Below are 22309 nucleotides of genomic sequence, written 5' to 3' on the forward strand. Positions count from 1 at the left end.
ATAGGTGCAGTTTTTGATGTGGTACCACTGATAGTTGTAGTAGCGTGGTGTACCACGGCTGCCTGGCCCACGTCGGAGCTACCAGAATTAGTGTGAGGGAGTGCTGTTGTAGCTTCCTGACCACTAATGGAATTAGTGGGAGAGGTGGAAAGGCGTATGCAAATCTGCCTGACCAGTTCATCCATATCGCATTGCCCTTGGACAATGGGTGTGGGTATCTGGCGGCGAAGCTTGGGCATTTTTTGTTTTCGTGGGTGGCGAAGAGGTCTATCTGAGGATGCCCCCACTGTTGGAAGAATGGCTGAAGAACTTGCGGATGCAGTTCCCATTCGTGTAGTTGTTGCGTTTGTCTGCTGAGCAGATCTGCCATGGTGTTTTGTACGCCTGGGACGTGTTGTGCCAGGAGAAAGATGTTTTGGGGAATTGCCCATCTCCATATGCTCTGGGCTAAGCGGGAGAGCTGGGGAGAGTGTGTCCCCCCCTGTTTTTGGATATAATACATTGCAGTCATGTTGTCTGTGCGAATGAGGACTGCTTTGCCCGAAATCTGTTTTTGGAAAGATTTTAGGGCTAGAAAGATCGCCAAGAGCTCCAGATGGTTGATGTGGAGCAATTTTTGCTGTGGCGTCCATAGACCTTGCATTGTGAGGTGTAGGAGGTGCGCTCCCCAGCCGGAGAGCGATGCGTCCGCTGTTAGAATCACCTGAGGAACCGGGTCCAGGAACGGCCGCCCTTTGGAAAGGTTTGTGGTGTTCCACCACTGCAGAGAGTGATGTGTGCGGCCGTCCACCAACACCAGATCCGTCAGCTGACCCTGGGCCTGGTTCCACTGTTGTGCTAGGCACTCCTGAAGTGGACGCATGTGTAGTCTTGCATGGGGCACTATAAAGATGCAAGACGCCATCATTCCTATGAGCTTCATGAACACTCTTGCTGGAAGAGAGTGTTGGGGAAGGAATGTTTTTCGTAAGGCTTGAATGCTTGTGATTCTGGCTGTGTTTGGATAGGCAATACCTTTGGAGGTGTCTATAGTGGCCCCGAGATATTGCTTTGTGTGAGATGGTATGAGGTGGGACTTTTGGTAGTTCACCGTGAAGCCTAGCTGGTGGAGCAGTTGGATGGTGCTGTTTGTATGCTGCACGCATTGGTGGTAAGACGCGGCTTTTATCAGCTAGTCGTCTAAGTAAGGGAAGACGTGAATGTGTTGACGTCTGAGGTGTGCTGCTACTACCGCTAGGCATTTGGTAAACACCCGTGGTGCGGTGGTGACCCCGAAGGGGAGAACCGTGAATTGGTAATGTTGCCCGTCCACCACGAACCTGAGGTATTTCCTGTGAGAGGGGTGTATTGGAATGTGAAAGTATGCGTCTTTCAGATCCAATGTTGTGAGAAAGTCTCCCTGACAGAGGAGTGGGAGGACTTGTTGTAGGGTGACCATATGGAAATGGTCTGAATGTATGTAGGCATTTAGAGGCCGGAGGTCCAGAATGGGCCTGAGGGTCCCGTCTTTCTTTGGTATTAGGAAATATAGGGAGTAAACCCCTAGATTTTGCTGATTGGTGGGGACCTGCTCTATAGCGTGTTTTTGGAGGAGGGAGAGTACCTCCTGTTTGAGCAGTGTGGAATGTTCTTGAGACATTGGGCAGTGCCTTGGTGGGATATTGGGTGGGGTAGATGTTAGCTCGAGACAGTACCCTGACCGAATGATTTGGGTCACCCATTTGTCCGATGTTATGGACTCCCATGCGTGGATAAAGTTTTGTAGTCTGCCCCCGACCGGAGTGGAATGGTCTGGGGGGAGCGGAGGGAAGTTATTGTGTGGGCGGGGTGGCAGAACGGGTGGTGTTAGTTTTGCCCCTGCCCTTATTGTTGTTGCCTCTGTAACCACCCCTTTGGTTGCCCTTTGAAAAGGTATTTTGAGGAGGGGATTTGTATGAGGTAGAGGTGCTATCGGTGGAGAAGCCTCTGCCTGTGCCACGAAAGGAGGAGCGTCGAAAGGAACGTTTAGAGGCTTGTGTTTGGAGTGCCCCCATAGACTTTGCTATGTCTGTGTCCTTTTTCATCTTTTCCAACGCTTCGTCTACCTTGGGCCCAAAGAGCGTTTGTTGGTCAAAGGGGTGATTGAGTATGGACGCCTGGACTTCAGGCTTAAACCCTGAGATCCTGAGCCAGGCATGGCGACGAAGCAGGACACTGGTATTTATGGCTCTAGAAGCAGTGTCGGCTGCATCGAGGGCACACTTAATGGAGGTGTTTGTAATGAGTTTACCCTCCTGTATTAGCTCATGAGCCCTACGCTTGTGTTTCTCGGGGAGGTGCTGCATAAGAGCCTCAAGTTCATCGTAGTGTGCTCTGTCATAGCGCGCAAGTAGCGCTTGTGTGTTTGCAATGCGCCACATGTTTGCAGCTTGAGAGGCGGTGCGCTTGCCAGACGCGTCTAGGAGTTTGGATTCCTTGTCTGGCGGTGGGGCTTCTCCTGAGGACTGGGAGTTAGCCCGCTTTCTAGCTGTAGAGACAACTAGGGAATCTAAGGGAGCAGGGCCCTTAATGTATGCAGGGTCTGTGGGTGCCGCCTTATATTTTTCTCTATTCTAGGGTTTAGTACCCTGGCCCTGACAGGGTCTTTGGACACCTCTGCGGCATGCTTGGTGACACCCTTAAGCATGGGTAAGATGGAGGTGGATTTGTCCTGTATGTCGAATGTATCCAGTAAGAAGTCGTCTTCCACTGGTTCAGTGTGCATGTCCACCCCGTGGTAGTGTGCTGCTCTCTGCACTAAATGATGGAACCCTAAGGAGTCCTCTGGAGGAGACGGCCTGGATGGGTATAGGTCGTCCTGAGGAATATCGGGTACATCAGGGTTATTGTAATCCTCCCACGGGTCTGGGGTCCCTGGTGGAGTGGGATCCATGGGGGCATCCGCCGGATAATTGTCCGGGTCCCCGTCGTCCGGATCTGGGGACGGGGCCGGAGAGTAGTGAGGTAAGGGTGGCGGAGACCTGGGAGGGGGTGGAGGAGGTGGAGGAGGTAGGGGAGGTGGTAGTGGGGAGGGCACTCTGAGGGGAGAAGTAGCAGAGTCCTTCCGTTTGGGTGGTGGAGGAGGAGCCGGAGTATCAAGGCGTCTTTTCTTGATAATTAAAGTCAATAGTCCAGTCTTTGGATCTTTGGACAGAGTCTTTTGTAGAGGGTCTGGTGTAAACAGAGCCAGTGGCGTCGAATCGTCCGTCGGCACCGGTGATTTCGGAACCGAGGACTTCGATGGTTTGTGTGCGCCATGCTTTTTTGGGGCCTCCTGTTTTTTCGGCGTCGAAGGAGTTTTCGGTGCCGGAGCGTCGGTGCCGACAGATTTATGTTTGTGTTTGGTCGGCACCGAGAGTCCAGGCTTCGGCACCGGTGGCTTCGGAGTCGAGCTGGATATTGCTTTCTTCGGTGCCGGATGCTGTTTTTCGGCACCGGGCGTCGGCTGGCTCGATCCCGAGCTGCCGTGAGACTTTGGATGCTTCGACACCGAGCCCGAAGGTGGGGTGATCGAAGCTTTGGTCTTGGTTTTGCCCAGGCCGGCAGGCGAGGGAGTAACCTGAGTCTCTTTGGTTTTGGGCGCGGGGGTGGGAGGGGGCACAGTACTCACGGCCCGCTGCGCCGGTGTGATGTCCTCCACGTCGGAGTCGACGGCCTCGGAAGCGCTGACGACGTCTTCTTCCTGCTCGGTGTGTGTTTGCCCCGAAGCTTCGGCGCCGTCTCCGAAGATGTCCGGTGGAGCTGCAGACGATGAGTGCGCCATGGTGCGTCGAGCTTTTCGATCCCGGATGGTTTTCTTCGATCGAAAAGACTTACAGGCGGGGCAGTCTCTGGCCTCGTGTTCTGGAGAGAGGCAAAGATTACACACCTGATGGAGGTCGGTGTGGGGAAATTTAGACCCACATTTTGGGCACTTTTTGAACGGAGTCCTTTCCATCGGCCGGGACCGGAGTCGAGGAGGGCCCGAAGGCCGGTGCCGATGTACGGGATGGAGAAAAGTGCCGCTTCGAGAGATGAAGATGATGATGAAGAAACTCGAAGAGACGGGGATTTTCCGTCGAGGCTGGAACCGTAGAAGTTCGAAGCCGGAGCACGAAGTATCACATCCGAGCCCGATGGCGGAAAAAAACAATCTGAGGATGGAGCCGAAGCCCATGCGCAGTACGGACCGAAGGAGGAGTCACCAAACTCGTGACTTCCAAAGACTGCCCAAGAAGAAAAACAAACTGCAAACATCCGGGCCCAACACCAGATGGCGATCTATGCTAAGTGTACAATCTGCAGCTCATATGCCTCGAACAGTTATTTTGCTCATGATAATGACTCTAATGTGCAGCTGAGCGAAAGACAACAGAATGTGATGCCCCGCTAGGGTAAGTAGCGGGTAAATTTCCATCCTTAACTTATTGCTGTCGAGTTAAGAGTGGGACTTGCAATTGGTCTTACAAGAAACGTCTCATGTACGCAATATTCAAAGTGTGCATTCAGTGGTGTGTTTTAAGCAACAATGCATAATAGTTTAAAGTTGGTGCACTGGTTGTGTTTTATCCAAATAAATGCTAAACAGCAATTTATAGGGTTGTCGGTGTCCTTCTTGTAGCATAAATAATGGTTCCGGTGAAGTTGAGAATACATAATCCAATTATCCTCTCCAAACATATAACAGTAGAAAACCAAATTATGATCATGAATGGAGGATTAAAAAGCGATGCAACAACTGCTGTACAACAGCACAATTTGCCCACGGAGACCCCCCCTCGTTCTGCCATAACATTACCCAACCCCTTTTACCACCACCCACTGACTTCTTAAATGCTCATGTTGACTAGCTCAAGTTGTGAAGTTTTACTCGTCGTATGCATGAACCTTGCACTGTTTGTGGCTATACTGTAATGTGGGGACCCACACACACACACAAAAAACACACCCACACACACCCACGTGGAAAATGTTCTGTTTGATGTGAATCCAGAACTAAGACGAATACAAACTTGAGAAAACATGATTAATTTCAAATAGACATTAATTTTTATGTAACTGCACATATCTTGTTTCTTCTATCAGACATACATCACTGACTCCGCTATGAAAGATCTCATATATATTTCATTGAAGATAGCACATTACCCCTCTTGCTACGGTCAATGGCTTTCAACTTTCTGATAGCCACTGATCTGTACCTGTTTCAGGACAGCTTGCCTGATGGAACTAAGCAATGGTAGGAATATTGCAAGAGTCAAGATGAACTCTTTTTGGACCTTTTGATTTTCTGTGATGCTACCCTTCATTATCTTCAACTCAGCTACTTCCAAATAGTTATGGTTGTGGCTCAATCTACAGTGTTTTCACACTTGACATCTATAAACCAACACAAAAGCAGTACTGGAAAATAAATCATGAGTAACCTTACCTCGACAATAAGCACGTTCTGAAAGAAAACCAGACACATCTGTTACAGAACTAGTACAAGATACAAACTATGTACACACAAGCATGATCAAATCAAGTTACAGCTACAGTTAAACACCAGTATGATCTTTATCAATACTTTAAGAATGCTTAGGGGCTGTTGTCTAAATCATTTGTATTGCCTTCCAACGAAAGCATAGCTTACAGAACCAGTTACAATTACTAAAGTTAAGAGAAAATCATATTAGTTAACAGCACATCTGTACATAATTATAATGTGTTACATCGGACACCATCATCTTCTTACAGTAATTCATGGGATTATTAGGCTAAGAGCATCAATATTCTCTCTTCTCCACCTCCATGTTAAGTTGGTATCTATTGTGTGATTTACTCCATGGTCTAGATCGGCCTTATGTTACGTTGTTATTCAATTCCTACCCACAGTCCAGGTTGTTTAGCTCGCGCTGCATTCCTACCACGTGTGGATGAAAGTGTCAGTCAGTCAGACACCTCTTAGTGAGTGGTCTGATTGCGTGTATCCGACTGAAAAAGTTTCTATCTAGTGAAATAAGTGTGGTGTAGGAGTTTGAACTGCATCAGCCGAAACCCCTCCTTGACTGATATCTCACAGAGGGCCTTCTTGGCTTCTTCCCATTATTCATCCTCAAGCTAGTCTGTATTAATATCCCCATTGTCTTTGACCTTAGTGAGCAGGTCAGTTGATTTGTTTCTCAGAGTTTTGTAAATCTGCGGTACAGCTTTTCTTTCTAAGAGCTCTGTGAGGAATCTGTTTTCGATCGGTGACATATCCTGTATTTCCCTGAGTTGGTCAGTATACCATCCCAGGGTATGTCTCAATTGTATATAACTAAAATACTGTGGATTGTGGAAGTCGAATTCCTTTTTCAACTTTTCAAATGTCTTCATATTATTCCTTTCCGCAATATCACCTATTTTAGGAATCCAAATTACATCCCTCTACTGGACGATTTCTATTGTGCGTACATGTTTTAACCCTTTCATTGTTAGACCTTCCCCCTCCCCCCAAGAAAGCTAAGCCCTTTTTTGGCTATTTGGGGTATTTTGCACCTAGGCCTCCATAACTTTTCCCCCACAAAAGGTATCCAGGCCAAATTTGTGTCCTTTTTCCAACACCGTGGGGATTCTAACGGTACCCAAGGTTTATGGATTTCCCTGGATAGAGAAAATATAGCTACATTTTGTTTATTTTGGAAAAGATAGTAATAAAGTGCTTCGCAAAAAAGTGTCCATTTCTTTCCCTAAAAATTGCATCAACTAAAGGTTTGCTGTGCTAAAGTCACCATGTTAATGAACACGCAGAGCTGAATCAAAAACCTATTATTTCACAACAGTTTTGGTATTTTTCAAAGAGGTAGCCCATTGTTCCTAATTGTTGTATTTTCAACCTACTTCAAGATTGTGGTGGATACTTCTGTGAAACCTAAGGGTGAGCTCTAGAATTCTGAAAAGTAGACAAAATTCTGAATTTAGCAGGGGGTCATTTGTGTAGAACCCTCAAGGATTTCCTAAAGAAACATACCATTGAAATGAAAAAATATTGAAAATGAGTAGGAAAAAATGTCCATTTGTGACAATGTTTTCATTTATAACTTCTTCTTGCGATGGACAACGTTTTGGTTGCAGGGATATATAGGGTTTGTAGATTTTGTAGATTTTCTAGGAACCCAAGGTACCCAGAGCTAACAACTGAGCTTCACCTTATAATGTTTTTTCTTTGTGCACTGGGCATAGAGCAATTAATCTGGTGAAATATAAAGAGTGAGAAATGACTATGAAGGAAACCTATCTTTTTCTGAAATGAACACCAGACACAGAGTTCAGGAGCAGTGGTTATTCGTATAATTCTGAATTTGTGGGTACCCATAATAGCATGTGATTCAGTGGGCATGTCTCAAAATGTCTTCTTTCTTACACAATGGCTTACATTTGGAAGGCACAAATGTAGAGAAATGCAATTGGTAAAAACAAATATTCTTCTATTCTTTGTTCTAAGTCTCCCCATAAAAACAGTACCTCACTTGTGTGGGTAGGCCTTGTGCCTGCGACAGGAAAACGCAACATGGACACATCACATTTTTCCACTCAAAACTGACCCATTTTTTGCTTTCAGGAGAGTCATGGATTTTGAGCACTATATCAGCAGGCACCTGGAGAAACCTAGCAAACCTTTACATTTCTTAAAACTTAACACCTGGGGAAATTCAGGGTGGGGTGACCTGTGTGGCTCTCACCAGATTTTCTCACTCAGGTTTTCTTACCTCAGACTTCAACTAAAAATACAAATATTTCTCAAATTTCGGAATCTGTGGAGATCCACAAATGTTGTACCACCCAAAGTTACTACACATCTAACAATAACAAGCAGTTGCAATGCAACAGGTCTCGCATTATTAAAGTTTGAGCTATTGGCATTGCTAAATAATGCAACACCAACAGCTCAAACTTTTACTAAGCGAGACCTATTGCATTGCAAATGCTTGTTTCCATTAGCAGTCTTTGCCCCTTCCGACCTCTAAATGCAGATCCTGGTGCTGAGCTGTGCAAATGCCCTAAGAAGGGGTGAAAAAACAACAAAGAATCATTAACATGCAAATGGTCTTTTAAAGACCTGTGAAGTACTTGGCTGTGTGTGTGCCCGGGAAGCTGTCTCAGCCGGGCTGACACACATGATGGGGGGGGCGCGTTCTGAGGAGTCCTGGAGCGGACGGCTTGTCAGAGCAGGGGGTACTGCTACACTAGTTATTTTTATTTAGACTACGCCCCTACTTAGATAGGCCACACCCCTTTGAGGTTTGCTCCGCCCCCTTTAGAGCACCCCCAGTTTTTTTCCCACTGAAAGCCCTGCCAGAGGCCATCTTGCCGTGTTTAGAGGAATCTTGGTATTACTAATGGAAAGCAGAGTGGTTTGTCACAGCGCCATGACTCCAACGAAAGTGCCACCTGCAGGACCTCTGCCAACATTGAGACCTTCCAGATCCACATGCAGAAGCACCAATGCCCCTTGGTTCTGCACCCCTCGATGCCTCCTCTTATAAGAGCAGAATCCTACTATACAAACAAAAATCTACCAACCGTTTATTTTGCTGATTTGGGGAGTAGCAAGTGTGAAACACAAGTTGACCTGATACATGTCACTGAGGAGCACAGTGCCTTGTGTGAACCACCCCCTTCATTATATCTTTATACATAGATCTCAAGGTGTCTATGGGTACGTAGTTTTAAAACTAGATGACGGGCATTTGTGTATCTTGTTTATTTCTCTTTTTTTCTGAGCTAGAAGGACCTTTGACTGTTCAGACACTACGTGACCCCAGCTGACATTTAATGTTTCCGATAGGTGACGGTCAGTCAATGTGTGGCACCCAGCGGTACGTGGCAACAGACAGTTTCTTCCGGGGTAATTTCTTCAGCATATTTCTCATTAGAGAACAGATCAATAGTAACCAAGTGGTATTAATAATTCAAAACATTGATCACATAAACACTAACCATAGTTGACCCGCATGTTAATTCAAATTATAGGTCATACTGAATAGCTTGAAAATGAAGAAGGCTGCTACAGTAGTGTGCAAAAGGGGGCGCAGTGCTCGAATGATAACCATGTGAAACAAGCAATGGCCGTGCGGCCGTGAAAGTGACACGGCCACATGGCGCGAAAGTGAAAGGAAACCAGTGGTGCGTGCGCACCACAGAGGAGTGGGGGCGAGGGAGAGCGGCAGCGAGGCGAACGCGCACTGCTGCGCGTGCTAGACACGGACGGCAATCGGCAGAGCAAAGGTGGGACATGCGCCCGCCTTTGCCCAATTGTGTACCTTTTTAAAAAAAAAAAAAAAACGAAACCCAACGCCTGCCCGCAAAAGCGAAACCACATGCACGATCGTGTGGTCAGCTTCCAGAACCCCCATACAATACGTCTCGCGCTGCGCGAGCAGTGCTGCACACTGCAACGGTAGGTGCGAGACCTAAAAAGGGGGGTGCCCAGGGCACAGGATGACTTTGCAAAACTAGTTTAACACTTTTTAGTGCCCAGCACTTTATAATTCTGCTCTTTAGTAATAACCTTTTTGGTTCCGATTAACTTGCTTTTATGCTGTAAATGCATCACCAGTAATGAAATGTTATCAATTGTAGCTACTGAAGTTTTAAGTACAAAACTGGCGCTCTGTCAAAAATGTTAGCAGATTGGCTTACGTCGAGATACACAAGCCTTAGGTTATTGTAAACATTATTTGGCCCAACTTGATTTCAGCATTCAATGCTAATTCACTGTCAAATGTCTAAGCTACTTGATAGATGCAATTTAAATGAGCTTGCCATGACTCTTTTCGGTTTTAAATTCTACATGAGTTACAATGCAATAGGTCTCGCAATTACATTGTTTTGAGCTATTGGTTATTGAAAATGTTATCGTTTTTTTCCCCCCTTTGTGAAGCATTAATCAAGTAATTGCATTGTAAATGACAATGCCTTTTATTTAGGTTTTCAAAACGAAACCAAAAATAAAAGGGTATTGTTATTTGCAATGTCAATAGCTTAAATTTGCGTAAATGCGAGACCTATTGCATTGCAAATGCTTGTTTCTCTGAGTAATTTACTCTTGCTCCAGAGACAAACGTCACTTACTCTGGGATTTTCGGACCAAGAAATACTTTTCAAAATAAATTTTAAAAGTCAGAGCCAGTGTTAACCCCTTCGATGCTCATGACGGAGCGGTTCCGTCATGAGCATCGGTTGGGCTGTGCTCTTTACGGAACCGCTCCGTCATGAGCACAGCCCCTGGGGGAAGCGCTGGCGCTCCCCCCCTGGGGCATCGATCGTGCCCCCACAGAGGGGGATGGCAGCGGAAGAGTTTCCGCTGCCACCCCCGAGCCCCCCCACGCTTCCCCATGACGTCAGCGCGCACAGCGTGCGCCGACGTCATCAGGAAGCGCTGGGACGCCTGTAAGCCATTTGTTTCCAGGCGTCCCAGCAAGGAGAAGGTAAGTTTTGTGCTCCGGTGGGGCCGCGGGGGGGATTTTCTAAGTATTGAGGCATCGGGGGAGAGGAAAGAGTATTTCCTCTCCCCTGATGTCTCAATACAGGGCATTCCTGCAGCACGATCGCGATTGTGCTGCAGGAATGCCACCACTAGGCACCAGGGATGTTTCATTGTAGTAAAGGAAGCGACCCCTTGGGCAAGGGTCGCTTCCTGGGGCCCCATAATGCATGCAAGACTTTTCAGCCCCCTCTGGGGGTAGATCGGTTTTATTTTTTCGCCGTTTCTGCTCCCAGGGGGGGCAGAAAAGCCCACTAGACACCAGGGATCTAATTATTATTGTAGGAAGCGACCCCTTGGGCAAGGGTTGCTTCCTTGGCCCCCTAATTTATTTGAAGACTTTTCTGCCCCCTCTGGGGGCAGATCGGTTTTATTTTTTCGCCGTTTCTGCTCCCAGGGGGGGCAGAAAAGCCCACTAGACACCAGGGATCTAATTATTATTGTAGGAAGCGACCCCTTGGGCAAGGGTCGCTTCCTAGGCCCCCTAATTTATTTGAAGACTTTTCTGCCCCGGGGCAGATCGGTTTTATTTTTTCGCCGTTTCTGCTCCCAAGGGGGGCAGAAAAGCCCACTAGACACCAGGGATCTGATTATTATTGTAGGAAGCGACCCCTTGGGCAAGGGTCGCTTCCTGGGCCCCCAATTGTTTTTGAAGACTTTTCTGCCCTCTCTGGGGGCAGATCGGTTTAATTTTTTTGCCGTTTCCGCTCCCAGGGGGGGCAGAAAAGCCCACTAGACACCAGGGATCTGTTTGTTATTGTAGGAAGCGACCCCTTGGGCAAGGGTCGCTTCCTGGGCCCCCTAATTTATTTGAAGACCTTTCTGCCCCCTCTGGGGGCAGATTAGTTTTTTTCCCCGCCGTTTCTGCTCCCAGGGGGGGCAGAAAAGCCGACTAGACACCAGGGATCTGATTATTATTGTAGGAAGCAACCCCTTGGGCAAGGGTCGCTTCCTGGGCCCCCAATTGTTTTTGAAGACTTTTCTGCCCTCTCTGGGGGCAGATCGGTTTAATTTTTTTGCCGTTTCCGCTCCCAGGGGGGGGGGCAGAAAAGCACACTAGACACCAGGGATCTGTTTGTTATTGTAGGAAGCGACCCCTTGGGCAAGGGTCGCTTCCGGGGCCCCCAATTGTTTTTGAAGACTTTTCTGCCCCCTCTGGGGGCAGATCGGTTTAATTTTTTTGCCGTTTCTGCTCCCAGAGGGGGCAGAAAAGCCCACTAGACACCAGGGAATTAGTTGAAATAAAAATAGAAGTGACCCCTCGCTTCCAGGGTGCAATTTTTTATAATATGTATTTGGCTCACCCGCCCTGGGACTGAGTAGCCTTTTTTTTCCTGCTGTTTTCTGCCCCACCTGGCACACAACCCGATTGACAATTTGGGTAGTGACATAGCATGTTATAATGTTTGTTACATTTTTTGTGAATTGCAATTGTAATGTTTTTTTTTTAAACTTTTTTGTTCTAGGTGAAGGCTTTTGCTCTTTTCAGTTTGCCGTTTTGTTAGTGTTGGTTCTGCTGTTTGATTAGTTTGGTAAGAGACTTTTTTTTGTACAGTGTAAATGTGTTTGATTTCTCTGCATGAATTTTTTTTGCAAATGGTGTAATAATAGCAGTATGTTTGGTTTTTGAGTGTCAAAACGTTTTGCATTGGTGCTCGATGTGTATTTTGTTGTCTTGTGAGTAATTTGTTTTCTTTTCTTCTTTCTAGTTCGATATCGTTGGTTTTTGCTGTGTCACTGCAGAGTTGGTTTCTGGTGAGTGCAGCTGTCTCTTGTAATTGAATTGTATAGTTTTTGAGTACATTGATCTTTGTGATAAAGGTACACATTTCTTTACTTACTTGGTTTGCACATTGTTGGTTGTTGTTGACTTGTTTGTGCAGTCTTCTATCTTAGTAAGTATAATGGCTAGCCGCAGGATTACTGCTCAGCAGGTTGTTGGTTTGCTGTTTGAGTCTTCCTCTGACCATGGTTCAGAGACTGACTCTGCATCTGAGGGAGAGGAGGCAGGGGACGATTCTGGCAGTGAGTTGTCTCTCCGTATGGAGTCATCGGATGATGAAGATACTCTTAGTGCGGATGAAGTGCCTGTGTTAGAGGAGGAGACTGATGTGCTGATAGTGCGGCAAGAGGCATCTGGGCTGCAGCCTGGGGCTGCAAGGCTTCCCGTTGGTGTAGTGCGGCAAGAGGCATCTGGGCTGCAGGGCTTCCCTTTGAAAGTGATGACCTCTGGGTTGCCCCTGGTATGGTGCAGCCGGCATTGCCAGAGTTTACTGGTGTTCCAGGGTCTAGAGTGAATACTGAAAACTTTTTGCCGGTAAATTTTTTTCAGTTGTTTATGGACGATGTGTTTTTGGCAGAGATTGTTGAGCAGACTAATTTGTATGCCGAACAGTTTTTGAGGGACAACAGTGCCAGTCTTAAGCCATACTCTAGAGCTACCCGGTGGACTCCCACAAATGTTGAAGAGATGAAGAAGTTCTTGGGTTTAACTTTTTTGATGGGCTTGCTAAGGAAGCCATCAATGTTTTCATATTGGTCTAGCAGTCCCTTGATGGCAACGTCTATTTTTCCGGCAGTCATGACTCGTGACAGGTATTTGCTTCTGCTTCGGATGATGCATTTTGTTGATAATGGTTTAGCGTTGCCACGAGATCACCCTGAGTGTGACCGTCTTTTTAAGATTAGGCCTGTCCTTGATCACTTTGTTGATCGATTTTCTGAGATTTATGCCCCTGGGAAAGAAATTGCAGTGGATGAGTCTTTGGTGTTGTTCAAGGGCCGCTTGGTTTTTAGGCAATACATTCCTAGTAAGAGGGCACGCTATGGAATAAAGCTGTATATGCTGTGTGACAGTAGGACTGGATATGTCTCTAATTTCAGGGTGTACACCGGTAAGGAATCTAGGATTAACCTCCCTGGTTGTCCGTCCACTTTTGGAGTGACTGAGAAACTTGTTTGGGAACTTGGTAGAGGATTTTTTAACAAAGGCCACCATTTATATGTAGATAACTTCTACACTGGTGTGCGGTTGTTCAGGGAATTGGCCAAAGTGGACACTCTTGCTTGTGGCACAATCCGCTCTAACCGTAAAGGTTTCCCGAAAGAACTGGTTTGTCAAAAGCTTGTGCGGGGACAGTGCAGTGCGTTGCCAGGAGCTTCTTGCTGTGAAGTTTTCAGACAGGAGAGATGTCTACATGCTGACTACCATCCATGATGAAAGCACTGCACCTGTGACTGTTTGGGGTCAGGTCGCTGAAGCGCGCAAACCTGTGTGCATTTTAGACTATAATAGGCACATGGGTGGTGTTGACAGAGTAGATCAGAGGTTGGAACCTTACACTGCTCTTCGTAAGGCTTACATTTGGTACAAGAAGTTGGCTATCCATCTTTTCCACTTGGCAATGTTTAATGCTTTTGTTGTGTTCCAGGATTCTTGCCCTGAGTCAAAGATGACTTTTGCTAAGTTTCAGGAGTCTGAAATAGGCAGCCTTGTTGTAGTGGAACAGGCAAGTGTTCCTAGAGTTGGAGGGGTGGAGGATGTTGCTAGATTGAAAGATCGCCAATTTCCAGATCACATTCCTCCCACACCCTCAAAAGATTTTCCCAGTAGGAGATGTAGAGTCTGTTGGCGAAGAGGTACGCGGAAGGAGAGTCGTATGTACTGCCCCTGCACTGAGTCTTCCTGCTTGTTTTAGAGCGTACCACACGCGAAAGAATTATTGGGAGCATTCATGAGTGGTAAAGTGAACTGCCTGGTCTGTATTCTTTGGATAATTTGATTCTGTTTCAAGGTTGGTGTTAGTGCAATGTATTTAGTTGCTGATTTTCCGTTAGAAGATTTGTATCTATTTGCGATTTGTTTGTGTTTTTATTTTTTTCTAAAAAAATCCTAAATGTGATGGCGGTGTGTGTAGGCTTGCGCTTGGCTGTTGGTGTGTGTGGACTGGCACTTGGTTGGTGGTGTGCGTGGAATGGTGCTTGGCTGGCGGTGAGCGTGGACTGGCGGTGTGCATGGACTGGCGGTGTGCATGGACTGGCGGTGTGCGTGGACTGGAGCTTGGCTGGCGGTGTGCGTGGAATGGTGCTTGGCTGGCGGTGTGCGTGGACTGGTACTTGGCTGGCGGTGTGCGTGGACTGGTGGTGTGTGTGGACTGGTGCTTGGCTGGTGGTGTCCGTGGACTGTAGCTTGGCTGGTGGTGTGCGTGGACTGGAGCTTGGCAGGCGGTGTGCGTGGAATGGTGCTTGGCTGGCGGTGTGCGTGGACTGGAGCTTGGCTGGTGGTGTGCGTGGACTGGAGCTTGGCTGGTGGTGTGCGTGGACTGGAGCTTGGCAGGCAGTGTGCATGGACTGGTACTTGGCTGGCGGTGTGCGTGGACTGGTACTTGGCTGGCGGTGTGCGTGGACTGGTGGTGTGTGCGGACTGGTGCTTGGCTGGAGGTGTCCGTGGACTGGAGCTTGGCTGGCGGTGTGCGTGGATTGGCGATTGGCTGCCGGTGTGCCTGGACTGGCGACTGGCTGGCGGTGTGCCTGGACTGGCGCTCTGCTAGCGGTGTGTGTGGACTGGCGCTCTGCTAGCGGTGTGTGTGGACTGGAGCTCGGCTGGCTGTGTGCGAGTAGTGACTTTCTGCTGGTCACTACACACACTGCTAGCTGAGTGCCACTCCACGCATTCCATCAGCATGTGTAGTTGCTGTGTCTGGATTGTGGGCGTGTGAAAGTGATGGGCCCTTGAATGGCGCTGTGCGCTGGTGTGAGTTTTGTTATGTGATGGGCCCGCGGCTGGCGGTGTGAATGGTTTTGTATGTCTCACACATATGAAAGGTGTATGAATGGCCTGTAAAGAGGTTGGTGCCTTGTCGTGGCTTTACAGCTCACGAGCTGTGAGTCAATGGTTCAGTTTCTCGCCCTTTCAATTATTACCACTGCATTTCATGTTTTGTGAAATCACTTGCTAATACAATTGTATCTACTGAACCATCACTCACCCTCATGCCAAATCCAACCAGTATGTGTGTGTGCTTGCGGATTAGATGGCTGTGCAGTCATATTTGTCTTTCTGAAGCAGGGTGTACCTTGTCCCTTTTTGGTGAATTTTGTACTGTGTTGCTTTTGTACCTGGTGGTGCGAATGGTCTTGTTTGTATCACCTATGAAAGGTGTGTGAATGGCCTGTAAAGTGGTTGGTGCCTTGACGTGGCTTTACAGCTCACGAGCTGCGAGTCATTGGTTTGGTTTTTTGTGAATCTAATTATTGACAGTGCATTTCATTTTTGTGAAATCTCTAGTTAATAAAATTTAATACACTGAACCATGACTCGCCCTCGTGCCAAATCCAACCAGTATGTGTGTGTGTTTGAGGAATAGATGGTTGTGCAGCAATCTTTGTCTTTAGTTTCTCTGCCAAGGTACACTTTCCATGTAAGAATAACCCACCAACTGTAGATATTGTCGAAAACCCATGGGAGTTCATGGTGATGTCTCTCTTGTGAATTCAAAAAGTTTTTTTTATCCCCAATGTCCTGCAAACCTCAAAATGTCTGCCACATTTTCTTTGCAATTTTACTCCAAAATTCTCACGCTGTAGGAACAATAGTTAATCTGGTTTTGCAAGGGGGGTCACTTTGGTTTTTAGCCCGGTGCTCAGCGGCCATCTAGGCAAATCTACCAAACCCACACATTTCTGAAAACTAGACACCCGGCGGCTTCCAGGGAGGTATGGCTTGCGTGGATCCCCCAACGCTTCCTTACCCAGAATCCCCTGCAAACCTCAATTTTAGCTGAAAAAAATCACTTTTTTCACACATTTTGGGGTGGGAAAGTTGTGGCATCACCGGGCTCACACAAATTTACCACCACCCAGCATTCCCCCAGGTCTCCCGGTAAAAATGGTGCCTCACTTGTGTGGGAGGCCCGAGTACCCGCGGCAGGCAAGGGCCCAAAACGTAGTGAGGTGACATCAAAATGGCCTATCGCAAAACCACCTGGTTTTGCAAGGGGGGTCATTTTGGTTTTTGACCCGGTGCTCGGCGGCCATCTAGGGAAACCTACCAAACCCACACATTTCTGAAAACTAGACACCCGGCGGCTTCCAGGGAGGTATGGCTTGCGTGGATCCCCCAATGTTTCCTTACCCAGAATCCCCTGCAAACCTCAATTTTAGCTGAAAAAAATCACTTTTTTCACACATTTTGGGGTGGGAAAGTTGTGGCATCACCGGGCTCACACAAATTTACCACCACCCAGCGTTCCCCCAGGTCTCCCGGTAAAAATGATGCCTCACTTGTGTGGGAGGCCCAAGTACCCGCGGCAGGCAAGGGCCCAAAACGTAGTGAGGTGACATCAAAATGGCCTATCGCAAAACCACCTAGTTTTGCAAGGGGGGTCACTTTGGTTTATGACCCGGTGCTCGGCGGCCATCTAGGGAAACCTACCAAACCCACACATTTCTGAAAACTAGACACCCGGCGGCTTCCAGGGCGGTATGGCTTGCGTGGATCCCCAACGTTTCCTTACCCAGAATCCCCTGCAAACCTCAATTTTAGCTGAAAAAATCACTTTTTTCACACATTTTTGGGGGGGGGGGGGGGGGAAGTTGTGGCATCACCGGGCTCACACAAATTTACCACCACCCAGCGTTCCCCCAGGTCTCCCGGTAAAAATGGTGCCTCACTTGTGTGGGAGGCCCGAGTACCCGCGGCAGGCAAGGGCCCAAAACGTAGTGAGGTGACATCAAAATGGCCTATCGCAAAACCACCTGGTTTTGCAAGGGGGGTCATTTTGGTTTTTGACCCGGTGCTCGGCGGCCATCTAGGGAAACCTACCAAACCCACACATTTCTGAAAACTAGACACCCGGCGGCTTCTAGGGAGGTATGGCTTGCGTGGATCCCCCAACGTTTCCTTACCCAGAATCCCCTGCAAACCTCAATTTTAGCTGAAAAAAATCACTTTTTTCACACATTTTGGGGTGGGAAAGTTGTGGCATCACCGGGCTCACACAAATTTACCACCAATCAGCGTTCCCCCAGGTCTCCCGGTAAAAATGGTGCCTCACTTGTGTGGGAGGCCCAAGTACCCGTGGAAGGCAAGGGCCCAAAACGTAGTGAGGCGACATTTGGGATAGGCAATGGGGATGTCGTTGTTCCCTAGTGCCTCGGCTCAATGTAAACCTCCACAGAAGATTGAAATTCCAGCCCTTTACACGGCCCTCTCACTTTCCCGCCCGTTGATTTCTGGTGATTTAGATGAGGCGGTAGACGGCTTTGCTACCTGGATTAGGCAGGGTGTTAGCTCCGTCTCCCATCCTATTCTTAAAAAGCGGCTGCGCTCGTCTCCATCTCAACCCTGGTATACCGGTGCACTTAGAGAGCTTAAATTGGGCTGTAAGAAATTGGAACGCCAGTGGCGCTTGGAGTATTCCTTAGCAAAATCTGTCTTGCGTAAAGCTCAAAGTGATTACTACGCGGCCATTAACTTGGCAAAGAGTAGTTTCTATGCAGATCGCATTGCCAAAGCTAAAAACAATGGTAGAGAGATTTTCTCCATTGTCAGAAGCTTTCCGACACCTTCCGCCGAACAAGCGGCTTCTCCCGTATCATTTCAATGGTGTGAGGAGCTTTCCTCCTTTTTTATTGGGAAAATGCAATCTATCCAAGATAGACTGGTGAAGAACGTTCAGGGGCTTTGTGTCCCCTACCATCCGCCCCATACCCCTCCGCTCTCCACACAACCTGTATTCACTGGCTTTTCCCCTACAAATGGGTCAGATACATCGGCTATTCTTAAAACCCTTAAATTAGGCTCCCCTTCTGATCCATGCTCTGCCAGAGTTCGTCTATTCTGAAGTGACATCAATTATTAATCTGTCTTTATGCACGGCGCGGGTTCCCTTGCTTTGGAAGCAGGCTAAATCATTGCCACTTCTAAAGAAGCCCTCATTAGATCTGTTGCAAGCTGTTAATTACCGCCCCATTTCTCTCCTTCCAGCTCTGTCCAAGGTCTGCGAAAAGGTAGTCTTCCGTCAGCTTGACACCTTTAACGAAACTTCTGGTGCCCTCCATCCGGCTCAATCCGGATTTAGGAAAACTTATAGCACCGAGACTGCTCTAGTTGAAATGGCAGAAACAATCAGGGAATGCCTGGACGCGGGCGACCCTGGTATTGCTCGATCTTTCTGCCGCCTTCGATACGGTACCCCACCATCTTCTCCTTACCCGCCTCGCAAACATCGGCATTGCGGGCTCTGCCCTGGACTGGCTTAAATCTTTTTGGGAAGACCACTCTCAGCAGGTTTGGTCACCTCCGTTTTCTTCAACTGCCAGAAAAGTGTCCACGGGAGTACCGCAAGGCTCTACATTGAGTCCTTTACTTTTCAACATCTATCGGACGCCCTTAATTTTCCTGGCAGAGGAGCTGGGGGCAAAAATAATTGCCAATGCCGATGATACCCAGCTCCTATTTACCTGGAAGGACGATGACCTGTCGACTTCTCTGGCGCAAAACTGTCTCTCATCTGTGCTTCAGTGGCTGGCTCGTGCCCAACTGAAGTGCAATGAGGATAAGTCGGAGGTCCTTCTATATGGTTCATTTCCACCTGCCTTTCGAGAAAACATGTGGCCGTCTGATTTCCCTCGCCCTAAGCTAGAGGGCATGCCTGCTAAGAACTTGGGTATCTGGTTTGGCGACGACCTTCGCTTTTCGGTGCAAATCAAGAAACTCACAGGAGTTTGCTTCGGCACTCAAATCTCTTAGAAGGTTCTTCCCCCTACTTCCCAGGCATGCCAAGGAAACGGTCACCCGGGCACTCATTCTTTCTCGCTTGGATTATGCCAATGCCTTATACTGTGGCATCCTTGGATATCTGCTGAGAAAACTGCAGACCATACAAAAACGCCACAGCTAGACTTCTATTTAACATCTCCAGAAGATCTAGCGTGAGACAGCATCTGCGCGATCTGCATTGGCTCCCGGTGGCCCAAAGAGTGCAATTCAAAGTCCTCACGGTGGCCCATAGAGCTCTGCATGGTCTGGGACCTTTAAACATCAGGAAGAGGTTCTGCTTCTATGTCCCCAGCAGAGCTTTGCGCTCAGCCGCCCAAAATCGGATAACTATTCCCCGATTTCGCAGGTCCCGGTTGGGAGGTCAGTCCATCTCTGTAAAGCTGCTTTGGCCTGGAATTCTCTCCCACTGAAAATGCGAAATACTCAGAATCTTGGACTCTTCAAGAAACAGCTCAAAACGTTTCTCATTAATTAGCTGATCCACACTTTCCACTCCCTTGGGTTTTGATAACTGCATGCGCCAGGACACTCTTGAGTATTTGAGCGCGCTATAAAACCCTTTATAACATAACGTTCTTAGAACCAGATCAGACAAGCCACGCTCTCAGGGGTTCTGCAGTCTGGTGAATGGTTGTGGCTGGAGAGGGATTCCTTCAGCTCGTTTGTAGGTACCGGTCGCCATGGTTGTGGTGAATGGCATCAATATTAAAAAGAAGGTGGCACTTTATGACAGAACTTACATCTCTGTATATAGCCATGTTACATTCTGTTCACTATGCGGTCACAGCAGAGTGAGAAAGAAATATGCAGGAGTACTCCTTTAGAAACACCTGATATCTCTATGTGTAACTGAATGGTAATGGTAAAACACGTATGCTTAACACACTTCTGTAGTGTCAAGCACATCTGAGCTGTGCCTGTCATACTGAAAGTGTGCCTGGTAGTGAACATACAAAGGACAGTGGATTAGTAAGCATTTGGGGCATGTGAGCAGAAATAGTTTTATAGTTCTTTGCCTCTGGTGCTTGTTTGTTGCGGTTATTCGCAGCTCTCGTGACATGTCATAGAGTTAGTCTGATAGTTTAAAGGAGGAAAAATAATTGCAAAACCTATTTCAACACAAAGTCAACAACAAAATGTGGCCTAATGGCCAGAGCGGTCGACCTCAAAGCCGGGAACCGGGTTTGATCTCGGCAGGGACGCTCAATATCCTGTGATCCTGAGCAAATCATGTAATCTGCCCGTGCCTAACAAAATGAATGTGTCCTTCTGTTAAGCAATTGGTGCTCACGTAAAGCGCTCCGATTCCTCCGGATCGAGTTCGCGCTATATAAAACAAAAAAAATAAAAAATAAAAAAGAAAAAAAAAAAGAAAAAAAAAAAAAATCGGAAAAATTAAATGCCCTGCTACTACAAGCTATTGCATAGGCAATTCTGTGATGAATGAAAAACACAAAAGTATACATCAGGTTTCAGAAGTCCCAATGAAACAAAAGCACTATGATCAAGAAGCACTTTGCTCTCAAAGCTCAATCTGAACAAAACCATGCACAAATTGCTTAAGCAAAGGTAAGCCGCTCACCTCTTTGTGTCCTACCTATAATCCATTCCACGGGACAACATTTCTTTATTTAAAATCACCTTTTAGCGTCAGCGCTAAGTAAAATACTTTAATATTGAGAGCCACTGGACACTGCACTATTAATAATGGACCAGGTATTGCTTTATATACATTAGAAGGAGTTGAAACATGTGAGGAGCCACTGCACATTATTGGCTGCACCCTACAGCTGCCGGAGGAAGGAAGTAAGGGCTTTGGAAATAAACAGATCTGATGAGAATCGGTTCTGCAGCTGTCTGTGCCAGCCTGATGTGTGGCAGTTAATGAGTTATTTAGCCTCTCAGCGGGCTCTTGATGGTGTGCGAATCTGAGCCCTCAGATCTCTGTTTAGTATATAATCAGCTCCGCTGATTACATACTAAACAGGGGCAAACCAGCAAAATAAGGACATTTGTCAGATACCTTCTTCTTTTCTGCACATATTTCCACCTCTTGCTCCAGGTGAGGGTGGGTGGGTGCTTTGCAAGGTGGCTGTGGCTGCCTCTGAAGTATGCCAGTTGATGTCATGATGCACCATATCCGCATAGCGCTGTCGATGGAGTCTCGCACCCCGTGAGAACTTTGGTACAACCATGACGGCTCCCACCGCTCCGGCCCATGGAGCAACTAAAGACAAACCTTTGCTAAATGCAGAGTTCACATTATCAGGAGGACGAGTTTGCTCAATGTCCGCTTGATGTGCCAGGAAGTGAGAACACGGGGCAGGAATTTGTAGGAAGGTTGGAATGTGATAGCACAGTTTTCAAAGCTACCTTTAAAAGACATTGAGAGCATAGTATAAACCCTTGTGGTTAAAATAGTCTGCACTTGTGCTAAAATAAAGGGTTTAACGAGGCTACACATTCAACGCATGAAACAGCTCACTCCAGGCTCTGACCACTCCTTCTTTGGCAGTACCTGCACGTAACGTACCAGCACTGGCACGCTCACATCCCTTGATGTCCGGTTGCTCTTATCCCAGCTCCTAAAGGTCCTTAAATTGAGTAATCGGAATCGTCCTTCAGCCTGCAGCAGAGAAAACAGTCTGATGATGTTTCACCGCCTTTTTCCAATTTGCCCAAAACAGAAGATTTGCCAAAGACATCTGTAAGAGGCAACAATGTAAACGGCAGCTGCGCCTCCTGAAATAGGCTCTTTTGCGGAGGCAGTTGGCGTCCTAACGGCTTCTGTGGAGGCACGTCCTCCCCTGTCAGAGTCGAACAGCTGGCTCATTACCTACGCCTCATTGGCGACAAGGGTTTTGCCCGGCCACATGCCAGAAAGATTTAGCTTTGCGGGGTACGATAAATGTCTGCGGTGCCAAACTTTTTTCAGCCGTAAAACTCACTCTTCTACACTGTAGGGATTCATAAATAAAAACCATCAATACTGTAACAGAAAATGAAACAGGCCGATCTTA

At 47.4% G+C, this 22309-nt stretch overlaps 1 protein-coding gene across 2 annotated transcripts in view; it reads right to left on the bottom strand.

The window, feature by feature from the left end:
- Nucleotides 1-22309, bottom strand: part of PRTFDC1 (phosphoribosyl transferase domain containing 1) — a 225685-nt gene that overhangs the window by 34574 nt on the left and 168802 nt on the right. The window contains exon 5 of one of the 2 annotated variants that reach the window (XM_085631692.1): nt 5429-5446. The exons of the other annotated variant lie outside the window; for it this stretch is intronic. Within the exon in view, the coding sequence (XP_085487818.1) occupies nt 5429-5446 (18 nt within the window). The remainder of the gene's footprint in view (nt 1-5428; nt 5447-22309) is intronic. 2 annotated transcript variants of the gene reach the window in all.

Source organism: Triturus cristatus, chromosome 10 (assembly GCF_964204655.1).
Source record: "Triturus cristatus chromosome 10, aTriCri1.1, whole genome shotgun sequence".
NCBI lineage: Eukaryota > Metazoa > Chordata > Amphibia > Caudata > Salamandridae > Triturus > Triturus cristatus.